This window comes from Fonsecaea monophora, assembly GCF_001642475.1.
Source record: "Fonsecaea monophora strain CBS 269.37 chromosome Unknown Scaff175, whole genome shotgun sequence".
Taxonomy (NCBI): domain Eukaryota; kingdom Fungi; phylum Ascomycota; class Eurotiomycetes; order Chaetothyriales; family Herpotrichiellaceae; genus Fonsecaea; species Fonsecaea monophora.
Window position 1 is genome coordinate 1 of NW_019174106.1, and position 18,469 is coordinate 18,469.

General features: G+C 53.4%; 6 protein-coding genes across 6 annotated transcripts; 2 read left to right on the forward strand and 4 right to left on the reverse strand.

Annotated features, from left to right (window-relative positions):
• Nucleotides 1-413: 413 nt before the first annotated feature.
• AYO21_11669 (hypothetical protein) lies at nt 414-1,739 on the forward strand (the record flags this gene model as incomplete). Its single annotated transcript, XM_022661553.1, has 1 exon — nt 414-1,739. The coding sequence occupies one exon, from the start codon at nt 414-416 to the stop codon at nt 1,737-1,739; it is 1,326 nt and encodes a 441-aa protein (XP_022506122.1).
• A 746-nt stretch (nt 1,740-2,485) lies between these two features.
• On the reverse strand, nt 2,486-4,217 carry AYO21_11670 (hypothetical protein; the record flags this gene model as incomplete). Its single annotated transcript, XM_022661554.1, has 2 exons — nt 2,486-2,731; nt 2,931-4,217. 2 exons carry the CDS (start codon nt 4,215-4,217, stop codon nt 2,486-2,488), a joined length of 1,533 nt encoding a protein of 510 aa, XP_022506123.1.
• A 590-nt stretch (nt 4,218-4,807) lies between these two features.
• On the reverse strand, nt 4,808-7,063 carry AYO21_11671 (hypothetical protein; the record flags this gene model as incomplete). The annotated part of the gene is made up of 1 exon (XM_022661555.1): nt 4,808-7,063. The coding sequence occupies one exon, from the start codon at nt 7,061-7,063 to the stop codon at nt 4,808-4,810; it is 2,256 nt and encodes a 751-aa protein (XP_022506124.1).
• A 2,134-nt stretch (nt 7,064-9,197) lies between these two features.
• On the forward strand, nt 9,198-11,824 carry AYO21_11672 (hypothetical protein; the record flags this gene model as incomplete). The annotated part of the gene is made up of 2 exons (XM_022661556.1): nt 9,198-9,289; nt 9,346-11,824. The coding sequence occupies 2 exons, from the start codon at nt 9,198-9,200 to the stop codon at nt 11,822-11,824; spliced, it is 2,571 nt and encodes an 856-aa protein (XP_022506125.1).
• Nucleotides 11,825-13,319: 1,495 nt separating this feature from the next.
• AYO21_11673 (hypothetical protein) lies at nt 13,320-14,977 on the reverse strand (the record flags this gene model as incomplete). Its single annotated transcript, XM_022661557.1, has 2 exons — nt 13,320-14,596; nt 14,656-14,977. The coding sequence occupies 2 exons, from the start codon at nt 14,975-14,977 to the stop codon at nt 13,320-13,322; spliced, it is 1,599 nt and encodes a 532-aa protein (XP_022506126.1).
• Nucleotides 14,978-15,972: 995 nt separating this feature from the next.
• Nucleotides 15,973-17,722, reverse strand: AYO21_11674 (hypothetical protein; the record flags this gene model as incomplete). Its single annotated transcript, XM_022661558.1, has 4 exons — nt 15,973-16,190; nt 16,264-16,461; nt 16,508-17,586; nt 17,643-17,722. The coding sequence occupies 4 exons, from the start codon at nt 17,720-17,722 to the stop codon at nt 15,973-15,975; spliced, it is 1,575 nt and encodes a 524-aa protein (XP_022506127.1).
• Between the last annotated feature and the right edge of the window lie 747 nt (nt 17,723-18,469).

Here is an 18,469-nt window from a genome sequence, read left to right on the forward strand (position 1 = left end):
CGATTCCACACGAACAAGCGGCCGTTGGAGAATATATTATATACTAGGAGACAAATCTCCATCCCCCAAACCCCAATATCAAATCCCCATGGTGTTAGCGCCGAACATGGAGCCAACAGAAGAGAAGCCTATGCTTACCCAACCTCGCGTGAGGAGACAGGCTACCCAACAAACTGCCGGGTCTCGAGCTCTGAAAGCACCTCAGATGGGGGACACTGGATCACGAATTCCTCAGTTTCAATGCTGTAAACCTCGGCGGATTCACTCCGTGCGGGGGTGTCGAATCCTGGTGGCACACGGCACTCCTTTTAAATGCGGATTTTGCTCTCAAATAATCGTCGAGAGCATATCATCCTTGTACGGGTGGTGACAGCGAAGTACAACTGGAGAGCCAAGTGACGCAGCGCGAGATCATGGCGACGGCAGGCGGGGATTTATTCTCCTCCATCAACCGGGACAAACTGGGCAGAATCGAGGCAGAAATCAACGGAGACCCAGAGTTCAAAGCATCTGCGGCCAAGGTGGACAATGTCCGATTTGGAATCTGCTCTTCAAATGCTGGCGACAAGCTGCTCTTTAGCATCAATCTGGGGAATGTGACAGTACAGGATGGCTCAGCGGCTGAGTGGACGCCTCAATTTGGGCTCAACGCACAATCGGAACACTGGCAGCACGTTTTTGCTGCTGTACCCAAGCGCCCTTTTCAGTCATACTGGGGGATGCTCCGGCTGCTGGGCTCAAGCTCTGGTGTCGAGGTCACTGGCGACAAGGAAGCCTTCACCAAACATGCGCGGCTGTGGCGGATCGTGTTGGACCGGATCCGGGACGCATTGCACCCTCCGCCGGCCGCGTCGACTGTGGCTGAATATACCCCAGATGACGAGTGCGACGACGACTCCATTGTTGGTCATTATACCTGGCTCACGTTGACGCCGGTGGGGAAGTGCAAGATCTTCTACGAGATCTCAGGCCACGGCGAGCAAACCGTCCTCTTCCTCCACACCGCAGGGGCCGACTCACGGCAGTATCACTCGCTCATGCTCAACAAAGCCCTTCAAAGCCGATGCACCATGTACGCCTTTGATCTGCCGGGCCATGGGCGCTCGTTTCCCGGTACGCTGCAATATCCTCACTCGTACGCGAACAGCGAGGACTTTTACATCTCGGCAATCCACCAAATGATTTTGAAACTCAAGCTCAAACGCGTCATTGTCTCCGGCGCCAGCATGGGCGGTGAGGTTTGTCTAGCGGTGGCGCTGCGGGCCAAGGAGATGGACGTCCGGGGCGTGATCCCCTGCGAAGCATGCGACTACCTGCCCGCGCAGCAGGCGGCGGCCATCTACTCGCTGCAGGGCGACGAGGCGGTGCTCAACGCGGAGCGCGTGTGCGGCATGATCTCGCCCACCTCGCCGGCCATCTACAAACGGCTGAACTGGTGGTTGTACTCGGCGCAGGCCTCGCAGATTTTTCCGGGCGACCTCAAGTTCTACTTTGAGGGTTGGGACGGCCGCGACCGCGTGGCCCAGATCGACACGGCCGCCTGCCCCGTGTACATGCTGACGGGTGAGTACGACTACAGCTGCTCGCCCGAGACGAGCCGGCGCACGGCCGACAAGATCCAGGGCGCCGTGTTCGAGGAGATGAAGGGGCTAGGCCACTTTCCCTTTAGCGAGGACCCGGAGCGTTTCCTGCCCTATTTCACCAGGGCGCTGGATCACATTCTGGCAAAAGGGACGTGAGAATTCGAAACATTAGGCTTGCCTGCCTGCCTGCGTGAATGACTGATGGCTAGGCTAGGCTGTGTCAAATACGAGTGTTGTCAGATACATGGTGACACTGTCCCACCCGCACTCGCACTCGAACTCGAACTGCTTCTCTGGTGGGTACATGGACATACCGAGTATAGATATAGATAGGTATCCTAGGCAGATATTTCATCCATGCTCGATTCGATACCTAGGTGTCGGGAATACATCTAGCTCCCTAGGCTAGATAAACCTGATCCAATCGTGAACCGAACCGTTTGCTATACCATATCATCCACCCATCCATTCATTTGTTCATCCATAGATCAATCCTTCCATCCATCACATCGCAGATATATATATATATATATATATATATAGATGTACTACTACTTCTTCTGCTGTAGCTAGCTGGCTACGCATGTAGCTTCGTCGTCCTCTGCCTAAAAACAGAGGGAGAGTCAATATCCAAAAGAGACACTCGCCTACCAACGCAGCACAGGATAGTGTGAAAGTGAAAACTCCTTTCGCGGCAAGGTAAACAGCAAATGCATGTTGATGCTGGGGTAGAGCAGACAGACAGATATTCATGACTTCGTTTACATTCCGCCCCGAGGTTGAAAAGTCGGTGAGGACACGTCGATGGGTGTCCTTCTCTTCTTCGCTCTCTCTGTAACTCTTTCTCATTCTGTGTGTGTGTGTGTGTGTGTGTGTGTGTGTGTGTGTGTGAGTCTCGCAAATCATGACGGAATCGCCGCCTGAGCGGCCCTCAACCCCCCAACGACGGTGAAACTCAAGATGGGCGAGATGAGGTACGAGATCTGTGTGACGCCGGGTAAGTACGTTGCGTTCCAGCTCAGTCGGTCTAAAGATCTAGAGGACTCGAAACTTACAGTCAATAATTTGGCAATGTTGCGTTCGTCTTCCTCTTCGGCGTCGCTGACTTGGACGAGCGTGATTAATTTCATCGCGGGAGGGCCGGTGGGCTGTTTGATGGTGAGAGTCAGCAACAAAAGAAGCGGGAGTTATGGTCAAGAGGTACTTGATGGTCGTCGTTGTATCATGTCATGTATACGCAACAGACCAAAGCGCAAGGAGGCATGGTGACTCAATGCAGACCTCGGATACGTCTCACAAATAGGCCCAAGACAAAAAGGGCAGGGAAGGGGAGACAATCAGACTCACCATCAACATCATGGCAAACCACAACATCGGGTCCGGGCCCAGCACGGTCGACTTTGACGCAACCAGGAATATAAAGTAGATGGACGCCGCGGGCCACAGGACAAACCGCACGACCATGATAAACGTCACGGTGAGCCAGGGCATGTGCTGGGTTTTCTGGCCCTCGCGGGACGCCTGCCGGGCCTCTTGCATGGCCGTGTACAGACTCACGCCAGCGACGACGACGGGCAGGGGCACGAACAGGCCGCCAATGTTCTTCAGCGAGGCCGTCAGCCAGGCCGTGAAGATGCCGCCCTCGTACGTGTCGTTGAAAAACGCGCGGTGCAGCACCGGGATCAGGCCGATGACGACGCCGACGAGGGCGCCCAGGAGCGGCGCGTTGAAGAAGTCCGAAATAAACAGCAGCCACCATTTGGCGCGCGGGCCGAGCTTGTACCACTGCTTCTTGGGCACGATGGACGCCCGCCGTTGCAGGGTCACGGCAGCCATCGACGACCGCCGCGAGGGTTGGGCCGGTCGCCCGGAAAAGGACGAGCGGCGCGTCGACGGGAAGAACGAGTTCTCGGTGTAGTTGGCGAAGGACACGGTCGACTGTCGTTGCGGGAAGGTGTATGTGTCGGGACTCTGTAGCAGACCCGTCTCCTCGTTGACCTCCCCGGCCTCGTCGTCGGTACGGTCGCGGTATGCTCGCTCCACAGCGTCAAAGGGCTCGTCTCGCTCCGGCGCGTCGTCCTTGGACTCCCCTTCGTCGTCGTCGTCGGGCGCATTCTCCGTGTCGATCAATCTCGGCCCTACGGCAAAAGTCAGACAGCTGCTGACCGTGGCAAAGACCAAGAAGTAGCTCTTGGCCCTCTCGACAGCCGCGTCGGTGGTCTCGTCCGTCACAATCAGCGCGCGCAGGATGCCCGTCTCGTCCAGCGCCTCAATCAGGAGGAGCGGGTAAGAAGTCGTGTTGTTGAACATGAGCGCCACGGTGGTCCAGTCCGGCATGCCCAGCCACAAATGTGCGACGATGCCGATAACAAAGGAGATGAGGTGGCAGACGATGGCCCAGATGAAGACGATGAGATAGCGCTTCGCCGACCCCGCGTGCAGCTCGGAGCCAATCTTGACGATCAGCAGAGCCGGCAGGAACATGCGCACGCATATCTTGGAGAGCGCCTTTGTATTGGCCGAATTGAGCAGCTTGAGGTGGGCGGCGACTCCCCCATAGAAGATGACCAGCAGGACCGACAGCGAGGCCTGGATGGCCGCCAGGAAGGAGTTGAGGAGGCCCGTGGGCGCCATGGTCATGTGTGTGAATTGACACAGGATACACAGGAGTCCGTAGGAGAAAGATAGGAGTGCTTAGACACAAGTGTGGAGAGAAAGAGGCGAGGCGGGCGAGGCCAAAGGGGAGCGAAGCCAAAGAAAGAGAGCTCCAGATGTTCGTCGGCTACCGAAGCTTGACTTGAGGAGCGAGAGACGAGCGACAAGAGACAGATACGAGATACAAACTAATAAGAAGCAAAGATGCCACTAGACTCGATCCGATGCTTTTAGGATGTGCGGCTGAGCTTCGTGGCTTCATACTAATGAGCACGTCATACTCGGTGCTGGACCGAGCAATATACATACAATATGGAACCTACTACAATGCAATGACTGGAGATAAATATCCATCCGAGTCCGTATCTTCGCCTAAACTTTGTGGTTTCCCTCCCGCCTTTGCCTTTGCCCTTTGCCCTTTGCCTCTGCTAATTCTACCCGAGAACAACAAACGATGATATCAAATTCGTATAGGCTGAACGTGCACACGTTTACCTTTTTCGAGTCCCCGATCCCAATAGAATGCGCCTGCTTCGTTGATTCCATCCAAACCCCCGTAACAAAATCCTTTACTGGAGCTCAATAGCCGGAAACCATTTCCTGATCCCGACAGGATCCTTACAGTCCTTCTCTCCGCAGCCACATGGCCGGGATTGTGACACGGTTGTACCCTCCGGGAGCATCTTGATCGTCTGGTAGGGTTGGGATCCAGGGTCGTAGTACAAGCCGTCAATCTCCCCTGTCAGACGGTTCAGGGCGATGTAGTAGAAGCCCGCAATCGTCAGTCCCCACGATGCAGGTCCGCCAATATTGGCCCCGGTCGACCGCCCTGTCGATTGCCCTGTGCGCGAGGTAGGCGTGGTGAAGACAGGCCTCGTAGAGCTGTCCGGAGGGTCCACGAAACATTGTTCCTTCCAGCGCATTAGAATCCACTCCTTGCCCAGCTTCTCTTCAATCCACTTAGCACTGCTCAGGCTGCGAGCTATAATCTCATCCGCTTCCGCTTCCTTGTCCTCAGGAGTCTCGAAAACTTTGGTGGGAGAGTCGTCGACGGTCGTGTCGTCTGTGGCAGGGGAGTCTGCGTTGGAGGGATCTTGAGCATCTTTGTGCGCATCTTCCCCTGCGGCCGCTTTCCGAAACGCGTCCCAGAGCGCGCTGCTCTGTTGATACTCGGTCCTTTTTTTCCCACGCAAATGTCGGATTCGGTCGATCTCTTTGCTAAAAGGCCCCAGACGTCCCCAGTATCTCGCATCCACATCGACGCCGCCCACTTCGTAGTCTCGGCCCTCTTTCTCCGTCTCCAGGGGTTGTCGTCGGAAATCGATGATCTCTCCCACGAAAAAACTGGACATGCTGGTGAGTGTGTCTGAGGTTGTGCCTTGAGGTTGTCGGGCACCGGATTGGTACAAAGAAGAAGGCTTTTCCGGCATCTGGCTGGCGGACATGATTCCAGTCACGGTCATGGCTTCCCAGTCAACGGAATGGATCACAACCTTTACCGGCCAGTGATCAGGCTCGGGCGGTTGAGAAGTGGTGTGCAGAGGATTGGAGTACGGCGATGAGGTCCATCGGCCGTTGCTCTCATGCCTGATCAAGTCGGAGAGATAGCGCTCTGCGGTTAGCAGGGCCTGGGTGTCAAATTCCGCAGCCTCATCGCTGCCGCCAGTGCCGCGAGAAGCTCCTCCCCGTCGAGCTATGGTTCGGCGAATCAGAGCGCGCTGTCTTTCACGACGAATATTTGCAGCCGTGGGAGGAAGCGTCCGAACAGGTTGGCGGTCGGTAGACTGGAGGCCATGCCACACCATTCCGGCTGTTAACCAAGAGCTGTACTGTGGAATTGGGAGGCTGTTAATGTGCATGGGAAGGTCGCTCGGGGCATTGGAGTCGTCTGACGCGTACAAGGAGTCAAGGCCCAGTTTTCTAGCTGCCTCGAGACCACCTTCTATGCCGGTATGTCGTAACCGGGAGAGATAGCAGATCAATTTCCTCACCCGCTTTCTTGCGTCGGATCGTTGCGCATCAATTGACGCCGCAGATCGAGACCCAGCAGGCCCCTGGACGTTTTGCGCGTGTCTTGAGACAGCCTCTCTTCGCTGGGCAGAGGAAAGTCCTGCTAAACTGGGTATTGTGACAGCCAATCCCTCGTCAGTTTCTTCATTCCAGAGGGCTCGCAAAGCACTGGCAGTGGGTACCGTGCCCATATCCGAGCCTCTGGAAAGCCCCCAGGCGCCACGATTTGATCTATATCGCTGCAGAATACCTTCAAGCTGAAGAAAATGGGTCCTTGTATTGGTGCTGGAGCTCAGGTCTGCTGCCATCCTGAGAGGTAGAATATCGGCATCGCTGTCGTCGGAATCTTGTGGTATTGTCGACATGAATCTGTAACCAAGCGGGCGCGATGAATAAAGTGAGGCAGGCTCCAGGTCGAGATCAGCAGTCGAACCAAGTAATTGGTGGTTGTTTTCTGTTACTGGACCTGACATTTCGGGGAGCCGGAAAACATATTCGATTGGCGGACGCCTACCCGGCTGTTCGTTGTTCATGGATCCTCGTGTCTGACTCTCAGCAGACCACTCTCCATCCTCTGCATGTGTGGACAAAATCATGTCAATGCCAGCTCGCCCTGGAGCAGGACCTTGAGCCTCGCTGGGCTGAGGCTGAGGCTGATTTGCCCATTCCTCGTTTTGTGCATCGCGATCAGTCGAGTTGAGATTAAGGGTAGAGGCGAGGTCCGGAACAGGAGTGGCGATGGCTTCTTCGAGTTGTCGCAGATAGGTATTGCGAGGAGGAGTCGAGGGGCGGGTGTCCTGCGCGTGAATGAACATGGTTAGTCAAAGTGTCCGCCCCGAGAAATGCAGTTAGTTCATGGGGAGAAAATGGGCAGGTGTGCTTTCTGCGGTATTCCTTCAGAGAGAAGACTTCACTTCAGGCTCTGAATTGTCTGCAACTACATGAGTCGATGCGGCGGACAAGGACTTACAGAGGGTGAGTTTGCAGGCGGCATCAGGCGGAGATGAGAGAGAGCAGATCGCCGTCAAGAGTTCCAGTCCAACTCATCAGCTATCAGAGGAGACGCAATCGAACAGTCGCGTAGAGCAGGAGACTGGAATAGTAGATGATCGATTCATCGATTCCCAAGAGCAGAAGAGAAGGGGAGATGTTGATCATTGATGCAAGATATGGGGCGGTTGGACGGTTGAGCGGTTGGTCAACGTTGGCCATCCCCATCCCAAGCCCAAGCCCAACCCAAAGACCCTCTTTGCCTCTGCCCCCAGATCCCTTGCCTTACCACCATTCACTCCACTTTGTCCTCCCTTTCTTTTCTCTCCCGATCTCCAGATTGCCGAGTGACGTTGCTGCCCGCCTTCTCGCCTCCTATCAGCTAGTACGAGGGCGCGCACCGAAAGTACTGTATGCGCTAATTCAAATGACGAATATTACTTACTATGAAAGGACATTTTCTGAGCTTGTAGGCACTCTTACCTATCTCTTAGCTATAGGTCAGATCTAATAGGCGGCCACCTAACCTGTATTTCCAGTCTTGCTAAGCGCTATAGGCGTTAAGTATTGAGCTCCGATATCTTCGGGGCCATTGTGATGGGCAACGAAAACAAAGGCTATCGTCTTTTGATCATCTTGTCATTCTCTTACTAGCGTTAACATTAGTCGACCTCCCCTACTTTTGCCGTTGCCTGTTTCATAGTCACGATTGTCCCCTGGATCTAGACCCCCTTGGCTTCATCTGCTGGCTGGCGGCGGCGGCGGTTCTGGAGATGACCGAGGGGTGGCATACCCTATTGTCCCCAACTACCCACTGATCCTACAATCAAGCCGAGTATGGGGGAGCTTAACCGCGGGTTGGACTCAAGACGCAGATCCTTGCAATTGATAAAAGACATCAGAAAATAACCATCGAGGCGACATCACCAAGCTCGTCGATGGGGAGTATTACAGTTGATGTTGTCACTTCTGCAGCTCTCGAGTCCAAACGTCGCTGATGCACTCCCTGCCTCGAAAGGCGTGCAGAGTTTCATCGAATGGCTGGGCAAGATGCAGGAGACGGACAGATAGACACACACAAATGCACTCCTACGCATTGCCTATGGACTCTTTCATGGAAATCAACAATGTTTTGTTCCATGGGAAAGAACACTTGAGTTAATCACTCCGCGCACACAGGATCTGCAGCTCTCCTCAAAGAACCTCAAAGAAATCTCCACCATCAGGAGGTCCTTCTGTGAAGATATGCTTGCTCAAGACTGCAGCTGTGCTAGACGTCGTGATGATGACAGTTTTCTCCTACTGTCCTCCACGCATATCCCACCATCTGGCCAAATGTAGCCCGAGGTTTGGATCGGTCAAATTCTTCCATAGTTGGTGTTAGGCAAGTCGACGTTGATGTAGGGGGAGGCCGGAACAATGGGGTAAGGAATGCGTAGGAGCGAGTGAGCAAACAATCTCGATCGATTCTTTTTTCTGGGCTATAGACTCCTGCTCTGCAATTTATGACAGTATCAAACTTCACTCACGCATAAAATGGTGAAGAGGTGGTGATACACCTTGTCACTAAAGGAGAGAGTTTGCTGGGTGCGGCAGTGAGCGTTGATTGGTCACACAGGGCGCACCCGCCGCGTGCCTGCAGGGTGCGAGCGCGTTCAGAAGCGCAGCCCATTCTGCGCATCTGCGCATCTGCCCTTCTATTAAACTCAGCTTCTTCCACTGTGACATTGTATGCTGATTGATTGAACTGTGCAAATCTTTGCCGGCTGGTTCCAGGAACAATTTCATGTAGGATATATTTGACTCCGCGAACGTTTCTTCCTTCCGTTAGCAACTGGCAGAACTTGCAGAGCTGGCTGTGAGAGCAGCGTGACAGCCACCCCACAAGAAACCCAACAGGGCAAAGCGACCTGTTCCCTCACCCTGGGTGTTTGGCTCATCAGTCATCGATCCGCGTCTATGCCTTTCACACTCTCAGATCTGCTCAACCCCGAACCCACGACCAACACCGGTTCTGCAAATGGTGTAGCTCCCAACGCTGTGTCGCATGGGTGAGATCAAACTCCTTTGACTGCTTGGCCGAGTTCTTCGACTAATTTTACCCCAGAATGGACGCTTCTGCCGTGGACGCTCCCTCAGCGTTCTTCGCGCCCGAACTTTTCCAGCCTAGCGATGATGCGCCGCATCATCAAGATGTCCTTCCCCCAAGCGTGCAAAACGATGACACTCCGATGGATGATGTCTCCCTCTTCAAGGAGAGCGAGCATCTGGACGGCTTCGATGGGTCAAATGATGAAGATCATATCAAGGAGGAGGCAATGGACATGAGCTATCCTCCCTTGGACGAGGAGTCACACATTGCGGTCGATTCTTCCCTCATCGATATGGTAGAAGAAAGTCTTTACAGCGAAGACGCTCCCACGAAAACGACGCCGGACAAGGGTCAGAAACAACGAAAACATCCTGGCAAGTCGAGGAAGACTGATCCAGGCGCTCCACCTCGCTCATCGATCCACTCGTCCAAGAACGAAGGCCAGCACACAGATCGCAGATATTTGTGCTACTTGTGCAATAAACTTTTCACAAGACGCCGGTCTGTGAGAGATCATATTTCGAAGATACACAACACCAAAACTTGGGAGCCGTTGCGCAGCTTGGAAATCATTGTCGAGCCTACAACTGGAGAGCCTATCGAATCACTCGAGGAAATCATCGCTCGAGGTCCCCCTCCTCCGCCTTCCAAGTCAAGAAGGGCGGAAAAAGCTCAGAGGGCATCAAAACGGGAAGAAGAAGAGGACGAGGAGGAGCTCGGCCCAGGAGATATTGGCGAGGAAGAAGAGGCACCAGATGATCAGCAAGATGATGATTTATTCGGGGCACATCCTGTGGTGGACTCGTTGCTAGTACCCGTCAGTACCGTCGCAGCTTTGAAGCGGGCGCCATCCATCGCAGGGTCAAGAGCATCATCCACGGAACCGTTTGCCACTCCAGCACCCATCGCGGGAAGAAAGCGACCGGCCCCTGATGACTCTGGAAAACACCTTTCCGCAGCAGCTAGGAAGAAAGGCACAGCCAAGGTCAAAAGCACGTCGAATAAGAGGGCGAAACTCAGCGAGTCCGAGCAAAGCCCACCTGCGGCAAGGTCGAGTTTCCGCTCTCCCAGTGCCACGCCCAGCACGAACCACCTCAAGCTGGGCCCCTCGAAACTGAAAACCCAAACTTCGGCTGCCAGTGTAAAGTCATCACCCACACCCGCTTCTTCCCGGGCGGCATCGCGAGACATTGGCTCTCCGTCACCTTCGATTGCAGATACGGCGTCCAGCTCAAACGATGACGGTGAGGTATTCTGCATCTGCCGGAAAGGAGATAACCACACATGGATGATCGCTTGTGATGGTGGTTGCGACGAGTGGTTCCATGGGAATTGTGTGAATATCAAGGAACGAGACGGCGAATTGATCGACAAGTACATTTGCCCTTCTTGTACGAAACCTGGCCTGCAGACCACATGGAAGCGAATGTGCCGACGCAAAGATTGCAGGAAACCTGCGCGTGTCACCCAGGTCCCGCCCAGCAAATACTGCTCCGATGCCTGTGGGCGCATGTTCTTTGTGGAGCTGGTGCAGAGAGGCGACCCTCAGGCCCAGACCAGTAAGGATGGTCAGTATGTCATAGAAGGACCACCTCTCAAAAAACACCGGAAGAAGCAGAAGACGAAAGAGAAGCCTGCGAAGCCGCTCCTCAACCTTGTCAACGGCGTAGATCCTGACAGTCGACTCGCGACACCAGCATATAGCGACGACGAAAGGACAGAATATGAGACCGACAGCAGTCTCGACGATGATATGCTTCCCAACCGAGGCTCTGCATTGCGAGCTGGCGAGATTAAAGCCCTGGTCGAGAAATGCAAGGACATTGAGCAACTAAAGGCCTTGGGCAGGAAACCCGACACCCCACCCCGCGACATTGAGATGATGGGAACGGAGTCAAAGCCAACACTCCCAGATTTGGAATACGATGACCTAGAGACGACCAAAATGGCCAATATTATAGCAGAGAAACAACGACTAAACGTGCGGTATGCCATGCTTGTCGCGCGAGAAAAGTTCTTGGAGCTAGTCAAAACTCGATCATCGACCATTGTCGACGAAGCTCGAAAGACACTCCCGAAGATGAAAGATCTTTGTGGATTCGATCCCAGGATGGCGTGGTCTGACGAGGAGTTTATGATATGGTATGACCAAAACGGCGGGCGGGCAATCATCGACGCTGGAGCTGACGCGAGGATCGGTCCACCTGAAGAGATAGCCACTGATGACGGAAATACTAAACTCCCCAATGGCGTCGCTCAGCACAACCCAAGTCCAGTTGAGGATGGAGAAGAACAGGAAACTGACAACATGCCGAGAAAGGGCGGCGTCTGTATTAAGAATCGATGTTCTCGACATCGAAATTGGGCCAAGGGACAGCTTGCAGAAATGCGTTTTGAACAAGATCTTGTCAGAAGGTCAATCCAGAGGCTCGAGGTACAGGAAGGGGAAATCAGGGACAGGGCTGTTGTCAGGGCTTGGGAGAAGAGAGGATGAGCCACTGATGAATTGGAGGCCATAGCATGATTACGTGAAACCGCGATACACAGTTCAGTCGCTCACATTCTCTGTCTATATGGTATCCAAAGAACAGCGGTAGCATGAGCTAGGGTGGTGCTGGAGGGTGAGAACATGTCCAGAACCAATACAGAAGCTGTGAAGAAGCCAGTCATACAAATCGAGAAATGAGACGACGATGAAGTCACTCTTGATATCCGTACTATCAATGCGGTATTGTTCTCTAGTGCCCGGAGTAAGTAGTCAAGCACTTGCGACTGATACCTTGTATCGACCTATGCATATAAACCTGAAGTCACTGGGGGCTTCTAAAGTTTGTCCTAACCTTATTGGGAAGGTAAGTTGCCATATTATCTGGAAGTCCCCAAAGAAATCTTTAGGCTGTTGTGGACAGCATTGTTTCCAGGGACGTGAGGGACGTGAGCGACGTGAGACTTTGAGTGAAAGGTAGTGTGCGTGTCTGTTGTCTTTGAGTAAGAGCAGCGCAGACCCAGATCATACGGCGACACAAGGGGGCTTCTCGTGGCAGGGTCCTGACCCTTGGTTTGACAGGTGCAGAGAGAATGAAAGACCCACCACAAAAGGACAGGTAGAAATGCCACACACTTGGCTCTCCTCTTTCAGCAGCGAGCCCGGGCAAGAGTGACAGTATCAAAGTTGGGATCTGAAACCATGGCGCCAGGATATCAGATGACTGCGGCAGAAGTAATCCAGGACGACATCAAACCTGGGCTGCGATACCAATTCTTTGGCGAGGGTATCTTCACCCAAGAAGGACAGGCGTGGAAGCAGTCGCGAGAAATGCTCCGACGACGATACACACGGATCCAAGCGAGGGACCTCGAGACCTTCATTTTGGATCTCTACCCAGAGTTCCATGATCGGCATGGTATTACTAATCTCCCCTTTTTGGTTCAACTCATCCAGGCAAGATGTCCGTAGGGTGAAGATGGAGAGAGGAGAGAGAGAGAGAGAGAAAATAGAAATGCAATTGAACCAAACGATCCTCCTCAGCACAATGTGTCTCGTACGATCTAACCAAGTTTCCAACTTTTTTAACTTGTTTAGTTTCATAAAGTTCTCCTCCATTATGATGAGACTGTATTTATACTCCTTGGGACATTTGCATACATATACCTTCTCCAGAGCACGTGTGCGTTATTGTTAGCAGTTCGGAGCGAGTGGCTCTCAACCTACGCGAAACTTTTTTCGGTTCGATCTTTGACCTGTTTTTTTTTTTTTTTTCCCCATCATTTACAAGCAACTACCTATGTACATAGAATAGAGACATCAGGGGAGAGAGCCGGTCTTTGGTCGACTGACATTGACACCACCCAGCGACTGTACGGGGCTACATGGTCATCGTTGCCAACCGGAGCTGGCACCAACGAGGCTCTTCGGAAAGAGTACTGATTTTTCAAACCCTCCCGGAGCTAGATACAGAGAGGCCGCCCATACCTGGTTCACTCACCCGTCATGCACATTCGTAAGACGTCCAATCGTTCTGGTTCTTACCCACTAGCTTTGCAGTCTTTGGCCACGAACACAGTTTCCTCGTAATGTTGGCTCGGCTGGGAGGACTCGAACTTTGCATGCCGACAGGGACGACCCCTTTCTCCACCCACGGCATCAACGCGTCCAAAACGTGGTATGTCGCAGGAACGTTCGGGTACGCGGGAGACGGACCGCAGTGGCCGGCGCCGGGAACCATGAAGAGGCGATAAAAGTCCGAGGCGTCGCCGGCCACGCCTGGTTGGCCGCTGAGGAACGTGTTAATTTGCTTCAAGTGCTCGATCGGCCACGTCGCGGCGTTGTACTGGTCTGCCCAGCCCTGGGTGGTGATCATCTTGGCACCACGCCGGCGGAAAGAAAGGAGATCGGGTGAGATTTCGTCAATGTACGGGAAGGCGTTGGCGTTGACCGCATCAATGTCGGCGCTGCTGAAGGAGAATGATTTGTAGTCATATGTCAGATTCTTGAACACCAAGTTCTGCAAGATAGGGATGGCGTAGGCCAGGGCGAGCGACGACTCCTGTGCCATCCATCCACTCTCGGATCCAAAGTCGAACCCAGGGTACACTTGCATGCCGGTATCAGGTTCTGTGGGCCCTTGGCGGAAAGCCTTGTATGTGGTGGCCTGTTCCGGAGTGATACACTGAACAGATCCATTCTTGGCCTTGGGCTCCTGACCTTGGCCACATTGCAGAGTCGTGATGTTGAAGGTGCACTTCAGGGGGTTTTCGATGAGACCGTCTCGCACACCGTCAATTTCATCGCAATGAGCCACTGTCGCGTTCGTGACGAAGTTCAAGGTCTCTGCGTCCATGAACGAGGCGTTCTGCGCTTGGGCATGGTTGTAATTCCAGAGGAAACTAAGAATCAAGTGGCTGTACCAGTTTCCAGGGCTACCGGCGTAGATTCCGTCAAACATCTCAGGATGATATTGGGCGAGCGCAAATCCCTGCGCGCCGCCTGTCGAGCAACCGTAATAGTAGGAATAAGATGGCGATTTGCCGTAGTATAGTGTTGTCAGCTGGCGGGTAGGCGGCGTCAGGGCAGCGATGGAATTGTGGAGCCAGGCCGTCACTTGTGGGATGCTGTTCAAAAAGGGCACAAATGAGCCAGGCGATGCAACGGCTGGCCCATCTTCAGCCAAGGTATGGCCAGAATCTCCCCCAGCCACGGCGAAACCAGCTTCGAGCTGGGTCAACATAGCCTGATAGTCAATCGTTCCCGCCAATCCTCCGTTACCTATTCATTGTCTCATTAGCAAACATGGTCCGAAACCAGCCGAAATACATTGGACCTACCAACAGCGATATATCTGCCGTTCCATTGCTTGGTTGAGGGAAGCCAGAGCTCAACGCTGACAGTGTGGTTGAGATCATATGCGACTTCTCCCTGTATACGGCACACATCCGTCAGAGTCGTGATCGGCACAACCGTGGTATTGAGAGACTGTGCTATGAATTGAGCAATGGTCTGGCCATTCACCAAGCTCGCATTAGCGATACTCAAGGTTGTCGAATGACCAAGTTGCCCGGCAATGTCAGCACATGATGTCGACTGGGCAGTCGACAAGCCGAGTAGGAGGGACTCCAACCCTAGACCAACGAGGTGAGAGAAGCGCATGGTGGGTGTTGTTAGAAGACAGCTTTCCCGTCCTCCTTTTTCCTTTTATTTCTCCAACTCCTCCAGGACATAACCCAGCCACTTCGTCTTTGTCACCAGGAACGGGATTGCCCCCGGCCAATGTGGCCATTCACCGTCTTTTCGGCATCCACTGACCGACACAAAGTTGACCGAGCTTCCCTGCCGACGTTGAGCTGCCAGGACAGCTCTCCAATATTGCTGCAGCTTCAATCCTCAAAGTGACCAACTCAGAGCTGGGGACGCAGGCAGGCCGGGGTAGTGGTGAATTAGCGGGAACGCTCTTGTCATTGTCGTTCGGCCTCGATGACCGATCATGTTTGGGGATCGGGCATCTTGTCCGATGGACAGTGAGCACTCCGAAGACCAAGAGCAATCCCGGGGCCCCAACCTAACCTAGATCATCTCGCAAGGGCGTCCTGGGGGGAAGGGAGAGTGGAGTAGCAGAGCATTCTCACCAGTTTGCTCATGGGTTGTGACTGATTGGAAGGGCATGATGGTCTTCCAGAAGTGATAGTTGTGGGAGTTGGAAGATTGACTTTGGCGACTCTATCGTGACCAGAATAAACGGTCTTTACATGTCTTGGCAGTCATTCCAATCTTCTCCACCTTTGCATTGCGAGTCTCCTGGTTTCTGCTGTAACATCCCTGGACATCCAACCTCCGAACTGTCAAAGAGGATGTATCTTGTCCCATGAGCCTCCTGATGAAAGTGCGGCGAAAGTTCCTGACGGTTTGCTACCACAATCGACCAGAAAGGTTTGCTGTAAGACTCAGTTCATTCTATCTCTCTCAAACGACCTGTCCTAGCGACCTATTCTACCACAGCCTTTCTCTGCCTTCCGCATGATCTGCAGCTTTTCGGCTCTGATACCACAGGAATAAGCCAGCAGAGACTTCCAGCACGATCAATATTGATTCCGCCTTCATACGCCGACCAGCTTGCTCGCTGGAACGGGCTCCCTGCCGTCACCTGCCTACTCACTGGGAGCTCCGGTGCCCTTCTCACTCTCGACCACGGTGGTTTGTCGAGTTCCTTTACCTTCCTCAATGACCTGCTGCACCGGTTCAACCCGTCGCCGGGGCATGTGCTTCGCCACTCGGACTGGGTCAAAAATGCTGTGACTTTGGATGAAGATTTCGTCCACCTCTTCCAAAGACTTACCCGCCGTCTCCGGCCAGAAAAAGTAGACACCTGTGCCATTATGTTAGCAAAAAAATCCAAAAGACTAGCTGACTGGTGTCATTGTCAGAATGAAAATACTTACAAGGCAAGATCAACAACAAATTAATACAGGCGTAAATGATAAAGTATCGGTAGTTGAGGGTTGCAAATCCCACGGGGGTAATCTCGGCGACAAGAAAGTTGAACGCCCATGCTGTACCCGTCGAAATACTGGTGATTGGCACTCGAACACTGAGAGGCGCGATCTCGCTTGCATACAAGAAGGTGAGACCCAAAAAGCCTGCAGAATGTTAGCTGAAGCAAACCCAAGAAGCGGGAAGCATTACCTGTTGGGAAAAACAGGCCGAACAAAAAGATCATCAGAGCTGCCACAATCTGAGCAGCCTCGTTGGTTGGATCAGACACAGTTCCAGTCATGATGACCAAGCAGCATCCCATGCCCACCGCCGCAAATATCATCAGTTTGCGTCGGCCAAATCGATCGACCGTGAGCACACCAATGGGTGAACACAGAGTTTGGAACGAGAAGACGGATGCAGCAAGAATCTGCGAGTCTTTGGCTGGGAGCTTCAAGTACTGACTGTACAGCGTCGGCAGATAAAATGCTAGCGCATTGATGCCGCACATTTGTTGAAAGACCTGGCCCGCAGCTGCTAAGCATGCTCGATGGAACAGACGCTGCTCGCCGTTCTTGAAGATGTCTCGGAAGCGAGCTGCACCGGTAAGTCGCAGGGACTCCTCGATGCGCGCTACATCGGTCTCGATTTTGTTGGAGTCCTCGGGAAGGTCTTCCAGCGCGGCGAGGACATGTTTAGCTTCTTCCAATCTTCCCTTTTTGATGAGCCATCGGGGCGATTCTGGCATTTGGGACATGGTTCCGACGACAATGATGGAGAACAAGCCCGTCAACGCCAACGGAAATCTCCAGGCGACGCTCCCAGAGGCATGCGAAATGCCAAAACCGATCCATCCTTGTAGAGCCAGGCCGAAGCTGATAAAGACGGATTCGAGCAAGACCACGGAACCACGGTGCTCCGCACTTGAGCATTCACTCTGCCAGTTGGGCGCTGTAGCAGTCAATGCCCCGAAACCGAGACCAGCCACAAGCCGCCCGACAATCAATTGACCTAGGGAGTAGGACGAAGACTGTATGACAGCCCCAAGTGTGTGAACCAACGCTCCCAGCATGATGGTTCTCTTCCGTCCGAGCTTGTCGCCAAGGACGATGCAAGAAAGCGCACCAAAGAGGGCCCCGAGAGTGTACAAGGCTATGACGGTGCCCTGGACTCGGCTGTTTTCTGTCTTTTTGGAACCGGTTGTGTTGACGGTGTCGATACGAGGGAACACTGAAACCCAGCTGGGCAAGTCCACGAGACTTCCACCCACACCATTGTTGAAGCCAAACCTGTTGGGGTCAGCCAGAATCCAGATGGTTGTTCGATCATGCCGAGTGTAACTCACAGTATGTACGCGGGCATGATCACAGCCCAGATCAGGGCTGCGTTCAGCTTTGAACCACGCAATCCAAAGTATTTCGCCATGTTGATATCGACCTGCTGTCAGAAGAACGGCATGAATGCTTTTGACGCATGGAGAGTCGAAGACGAGCAGTCTAAATACTGTCACACACGGCGTTAGTCCTCGGTGGCGGAAATTTCCTACCTATCCTGTGTCTACGATGGGCAGATCATCGTCGGCATCCGGCCCGCAGACCTATACTCGCATAACCAGCAAAGAGAATCCCATGCGGGATGCCCCACGCTCAACTCCGTGGTTCTCTCCTGATCAGCCATTCTCCTCATTCAAGCCGCCTCGAGTCGCGGGGTTTGGCAGACCTTTGGGGTGGAGACGAAAAAAAAAATGAAGCGCTCCCTGTATTTGGTCCAAGAACTAAAGCCTACTTTACATTTGCTTGGTGGTAGGACCGGCGAATGACCGACAGACCCAAGACCAATCTTAGGGTGCGCCACAATGCTTCATTCAACCACGCCGCTCATCCCTTAGCAACTCCGCATGCCGCAGTTGTGCCAATGACCAATAAGCGAGATGCTTACCGAGGCGGCATGGCATATACCAACCTAAATAGGGCTTGCTTGTACAAGTACCGGTCGATGACGAGGACCAGCGGGGCCGCATCAATGCAAGGAGAACTCATCCCCCACGACCGCCCTTGTGGCAATGGACTCTCTCACTCTGTTGTTCAGCTCTCCAACCCTCCACTCGACCTGAGGGTGTCACTGCCTTTCGACTGGAACTTTTTGCAAAGAGCAGGGGACTTCCTGTGAACT